We start from the raw sequence: 6018 nt of genomic DNA, 5'->3' as shown, positions 1-6018 counted from the left end.
AGAGAAATTCCCCTTCAATGGGGTCACAGACGTAAACAAATGCCTGAGGAGGGAATGTAATTCATCCATAAAAGTGACTTTAATATTGAGTCCTTCCTCTCTTCCATTCAGCAGCAGCAGAGTTCCTATTGGCTGTTGCATTATTGTGGGTGGGGCCAGACCAGTCACCTGGATATCTATAAATTATATTCGTCGTTTTCCGGAAGTTCAATAAACGGAAATATATTAAAAAGTGAAATCTCAGAAAAATGACACAAATGTTTCGGTGATTCCTGACCAATCACAGCGCAGGGAACGTCGTCCCTCTATACACGCGGACACAATTCACCGTGGTTACAGATCCCGGGAGGCCGGACAGGAAGTTCTGCTCCTGACTTCCTGCGCGTCTCCAGCCATTCAAGTAATCGGCTTTCATGGAAAATCCGGAACGTTCCGACCTGAGAACAGGAAGTGAGCGCACTACAAGAACGTCACCTCGTCCTGAGAACAGGAAGTGAGCGGACTACAAGAACGTCACATCGTCCTGAGAACAGGAAGTGAGCGGACTACAAGAACGTCACCTCGTCCTGAGAACTGGAAGAGAGCGGTGAGCGCACTACAAGAACGTCACGTCGTCCTGAGAACAGGAAGTGAGCGCACTACAAGAACGTCACGTCGTCCTGAGACTGCACCCAGCGCCAGTGCGCGTCGTACTCCAGCTGGATCTTGCCGGACACTTTGTATTTGTCCACCCGGCCGTTCTGCCTGGCTTTGGCCTTGTCCTCGGTGGGTCTGGCGTCCGGCTCCGGAGTGCGCTTTGCAGACCCGTTTGCCGTTGGCAGAGACGGGGGGCTTTGCGGGAGGACATGCGGCCTGGGCGCCTTCTCTGCAGTGACTTGGCCGGTCACATGGTCCCCCGGCTCGGGAAGAGAGTCTCTCCGTTTGTCGCCGCCCTGGTCGCCGGTAGTCAGCGGCAGGCCATGGCGGTAGGGGGTGGAGCACACCAGCGGCTCACTGATGCTCAGGCTGTATTCGTCCAGGTCATCGGCCAGCGTGTCCAGGTAGCTGCCGATGGAGATAGTGTCCAGCTTATCGTTGGGGTCCTGGAGGCTGTTCCAGCTGCCGCGGCGAGACGTCTCCCGGCTCCCGGCCAGGCTGTACTGGCTGCTGGTTAGACTGCTGCAGCGGCTGGTCAGGTTCCCCCGCTCCTCCAGGATCCACCTCACCGACTCCATCCCTTCGTTCACCACCAGAAGCTGCTGCAGGATCTGAACATCGATGGCCCTCAGGCACGCCTGCAAGGAAGAACCACCACAGGGTGAGGGAACATTAGACATTTCATGGGCCTGGAACTGTCTGTGGGGTCCACACCAGCCAACCAGATTCTCCCATTTCAGGGGATCATAGAAAGGGAAGGAAGCCTTTGATTGGCTGCTACAAACACCACAGACTACTGTTCCCTGCCAGACTCCATCATGAGACCCAGAAACCAATATAAGAAAGATATTGTCCCAACGGGTAATTATGGTGTCAGCCCTGACCATCAGAAAATATTGTTCTAGGCTAGTGGCCCCCAAATTACAGTGATTACAGCCCGCTGGCTGCCACACACCAACCCCTGCCAGGGGCCACTGATTGCAGAGAGGCAACAGGTGATGGAGCTCCAACTGACACCAGAGCATTTGTTATTCTTAATGGCTGCAACACTCAAAGTAAAGACTCCATCCCTCTGGAGACTCTTCCTAAGTCCTAGGTCAAGGATCCATCCCTCCGGAGACTCTTCATAGAACCCTGGAGAAGAGTCCATCCCTCTGGAGACTCTTCTGAGATCCCCCGTAATGGCCCCATCCCCTCTGAAGACCTCAGCTAGATCCCCCGTAAAGGCTCCATCTCCCAGCAGACTCTTCAAGACCCCCGGAGAGAAAGCTCCATCCCCTCTGGAGAGCCTTCTGAGATCCCCCGTAAAGGCTCCATCTCCCAGCAGACTCTTCAAGACCCTCGGTGAAGGCTCCATCCCTCCAAAGACTATTCTTAGATCCCACTAAATGCTCCATTACTCTGAAGACTCTTCCTTGACCCCCCAGAGAAAGCTCCATCCCCTCTGAAGACCCCAGCTAGACCCCTGGTAAAGTCTCCATCCCTCCACAGACTCTTCCTAAACTCCCGGAGAAGGTTCCATATGCTCTGGAGACTCTACCTAAGTCCTAGGTCAGGGATCCATCCCTCCATAGACTGTTCCTAGACCCCGGAGAAGGCTCCATCCCTCTGGAGACCCTCCCAAGAGCTTCAGTAATGGCTCCATCTGTCCAGTAAAGGTTCTATATCCCTCTGGAGACTCTTCCTAGATATGTGTCAAACTGTGTGTGTGTGTGTTGGGGGAGAGGGCAGGGAGGGGGTGGGGGGTGTCCCACGCATACAACCCAGATGGACTCGCCCTTTGTTTAAAAATAAAAAGTTTGGGACCCCTCTTGTAAGCAGATTATATACACACATATTCCACAGAGAGTGGTCACTAGACATCTACAATGATGATGATGATCGCGGTGTCCAGGCGACTCTATGGTGTATAACCGTGAGGAAGGAGTATTTTTGGGGGGCACAGGTGACCACCACCAGCTGTTCTCTATGGTGCATTACACTGAAGGTCAGCCAATGAACATTTCCCAGAAGACCGGAAATGAAATGGTTAAACTAATGACCCCTCCCCCCCCCAACCTCCTAATTAATGAGATTCTCCGTCCTGACCGCGCTGGGATTAGAGAGCAGATTGAAGTGGAGATGATGTCATGGCGGGGCGGGTGACATTCAGTGTTACAGGTCACATGACATCACGAGGGACGCACCGCACAAGGAGGTCAGTCTATCGGCAGAGTGAAGAGGGAAATTAATTTGTCTTATTTTACCTCTCTGAGGGAGGGAGAAGCAAATGTTTCAGCACGCACAACAGTAGACGCATGTAGATCAGCAAAGTGTACATTGGCCACGCACGTTACCCACATCATTCATCAGTTTTAGGTGTTAAAGTGTGAAATATACATATATACATATCCTCAGGTCTGAGGAGAGCCTGTGGAGGGATGGAGCCTTTACTGAAGGTCTGGGGAGAGTCTGCGGAGGGATGGAGCCTATACTGGAGGTCTGGGGAGAGTCTGTGGAGGGATGGAGCCTATACTGGAGGTCTAGGGAGAGTCTGTGGAGGGATGGAGCCTATACTGGAGGTCTAGGGAGAGTCCGTGGAGGGATGGAGCCTTTACTGGAGGTCTGAGGAGAGCCTGTGGAGGGATGGAGCGTTTACTGGAGGTCTGAGGAGAGCCTGTGGAGGGATGGAGCCTTTACTGGAGGTCTGAGGAGAGCCTGTGGAGGGATGGAGCCTTTACTGGAGGTCTAGGGAGAGTCTGTGGAGGGATGGAGCCTTTACTGGAGGTCTAGGGAGAGCCTGTGGAGGGATGAAGCCTTTACTGGAGGTCTGAGGAGAGCCTGTGGAGGGATGGAGCCTTTACTGGAGGTCTAGGGAGAGTCTGTGGAGGGATGGAGCCTTTACTGGAGGTCTAGGGAGAGTCTGTGGAGGGATGGAGCCTTTACTGGAGGTCTAGGGAGAGTCTGTGGAGGGATGGAGCCTTTACAGGAGGTCTAGGGAGAGTCTGTGGAGGGATGGAGCCTATACTGGAGGTCTGGGGAGAGTCTGTGGAGGGATGGACCAGTTACTGGAGGTCTAGGGAAAGTCTTCGGAGGATGGATTGTGTGGCGTCATGCTGTCTGTGAACATAGAAGTCATTCAGCGATGTTGGGAATGTTATATTTCATGCCTCTGGACTGAACGACTCCCAGCATCATTCAACCACTTGCTGTGAGGCCTGGGTGTCATGGACCCGCCCCCTGAGGGACGTCATCACACAGACTGGGCTCAAAGTCAAATGCCGAGAAGCATGGAGCTGCTCTCTGGACCACTGGGAGGTGCAGGAGGGGAAGAGGCGGAGCAACCTGCAAACGTTGACTTTTTTACGTTTTAAAACTATTTTACACTTTTTTGGTCCGGGGTCACAGTGTGTGCATGGGATGGTCTGGGGTCACAGTGTGTGCATGGGATGGTCCGGGGTCACAGTGTGTGCATGGGATGGTCCGGGGTCACAGTGTGTGCATTGGATGGTCCGGGGTCACAGTGTGTGCATGGGATGGTCCGGGGTCACAGTGTGTGCATGGGATGGTCCGGGGTCACAGTGTGTGCATGGGATGGTCCGGGGTCACATTGTGTGCATGGGATGGTCTGGGGCTCGCAGATCCCTGACCTGGAGTCCAGCTGTCCCTCAAAGCCACAGCACATGAATGGCTCCGACCAGCACAGAGGAGTCCCGAGGGTCGGGGGAGATCATGGACAATGACGGTTCCGGCAGCTCTGGATCGGGCTACACACAGCCGTCCTGTAATATAAGATCCATGTATGTCAGAACTTCCTATATATAGACACGCCTTCCGTATAATACTCCATCCAAATCCCATCCACCAATCCCGCCCGCCGCCTGAGCCAAACAACATCTGGGAAGACCCTCAGCCGCCCCACACACAGCAGATATCAGTCCGAGATCCCGGGAGAAGAGCCATTCCGACATTCCCCTGAGAGGCGGATCATTCACCGCTCATTCCCTCGCACGGGAAAGTCATTCACGGATCTTTGTTCAGGACACACAAGGATTTCGGAGGATGAGATCTTCTAAAAATCATTTTATTTCCTTTCATCATTATTAGTGTAAAACCCCCGATTGTTCATAGAGATAAAAGAATACGTTTTGTTCTGTAATTTGTCCCAAAAAGACAACAAAATTATGATTCTGGAACAAAGCATTGCAAAGTCATTTACAAGAAGAAATAAAGGATTGTTTAATGTTACGCATTTTATTTTTAACCCGAGCAAAACGAAAACAACAGTAATGAACAATAATAATAACGGAAAAAGATTTGATATTAATGTATAGAAAATAGAAATGAAGAAAGAGTTAATGAACCAACTTTATTTAAACATCTCTATCTCCCCTATGAACAATGTTTATAAACAATGTTACTTTGTATCTCTATCTCCCCTCTGATCAATGTTTATATACAATGTTACTTTGTATCTCTCCATCTCCCTCTGATCAATGTTTATAAACAATGTTACTTTGTATCTCTCTATCTCCCTCTGATCAATGTTTATATACAATGTTACTTTGTATCTCTCTATCTCCCTCTGATCAATGTTTATATACAATGTTACTTTGTATCTCTCTATCTCCCTCTGATCAATGTTTATAAACAATGTTACTTTGTATCTCTCAATCTCCTTCTGATCAATGTTTATAACGTGAATGATGAATTATCGCTCTCATTCCGACGTTCTCCGCGATATGTAACATGCGGTGCACCCAATGGTGTGACTAATTTTTACATTGTCTTCTTTTTTTTTACACTTAATTTTATTGCCATCACATAGGGTGCTAACAGGCACAGGTCCTCTTTATGGAGACATCAGGAGTCTATAAGACCTCTCATGTCACCTGGGGGCCCCCAGAGAAGCTGATGGAGGAGAGATCTGCTTTCCCAGCCCGAGAAATGGCATACAGTGTGCTGATCTCACTCCAATCCTGCCGGTCCCGGGGCCCGCTCAGGGGATAGCGGGAGCTCAGGAATAAACATGTATGCGGAGCCAAGTGAGCGGATTCATGGAGCCACCCTGAGGATGTCACAGCACACTCAGGTGGAGGTTCAGCTCTGTCTGTGCTGCGGGCCCTCTGTGTGCTGTCCGTGCTGCGGGCCCTCTGTGTGATGTCCGTGCTGCGGGCCCTCTGTGTGATGTCCGTGCTGCGGGCCCTCTGTGTGATGTCCGTGCTGCGGGCCCTCTGTGTGATGTCCGTGCTGCGGGCCCTCTGTGTGATGTCCGTGCTGCGGGCCCTCTGTGTGATGTCCGTGCTGCGGGCCCTCTGTGTGCTGTCCGTGCTGCGGGCCCTCTGTGTGATGTCCGTGCTGCGGGCCCTCTGTGTGATGTCCGTGCTGCGGGCCCTCTGTGTG

At 51.7% G+C, this 6018-nt stretch overlaps 1 protein-coding gene across 1 annotated transcript; it reads right to left on the bottom strand.

Annotated features, from left to right (window-relative positions):
* Positions 1-388: 388 nt before the first annotated feature.
* Positions 389-1786, bottom strand: LOC108803988 (leucine rich adaptor protein 1-like). Its single transcript, XM_018575762.1, has 3 exons — positions 1652-1786; positions 630-1274; positions 389-423 (listed from the first exon to the last, which is right to left on the bottom strand). The coding sequence occupies exons 1-2, from the start codon at positions 1784-1786 to the stop codon at positions 639-641; spliced, it is 771 nt and encodes a 256-aa protein (XP_018431264.1). The 3' UTR covers positions 389-423; positions 630-638.
* Positions 1787-6018: the final 4232 nt, after the last annotated feature.

Source organism: Nanorana parkeri, unplaced genomic scaffold (assembly GCF_000935625.1).
Source record: "Nanorana parkeri isolate BGI_ZX_2015 unplaced genomic scaffold, ASM93562v1 scaffold4682, whole genome shotgun sequence".
In the NCBI taxonomy this organism is placed as follows: Eukaryota; Metazoa; Chordata; class Amphibia; order Anura; family Dicroglossidae; genus Nanorana; species Nanorana parkeri.
Note: the sequence above shows the minus strand (reverse complement) of the source record. Positions and strands in the feature narration are given on the sequence as shown.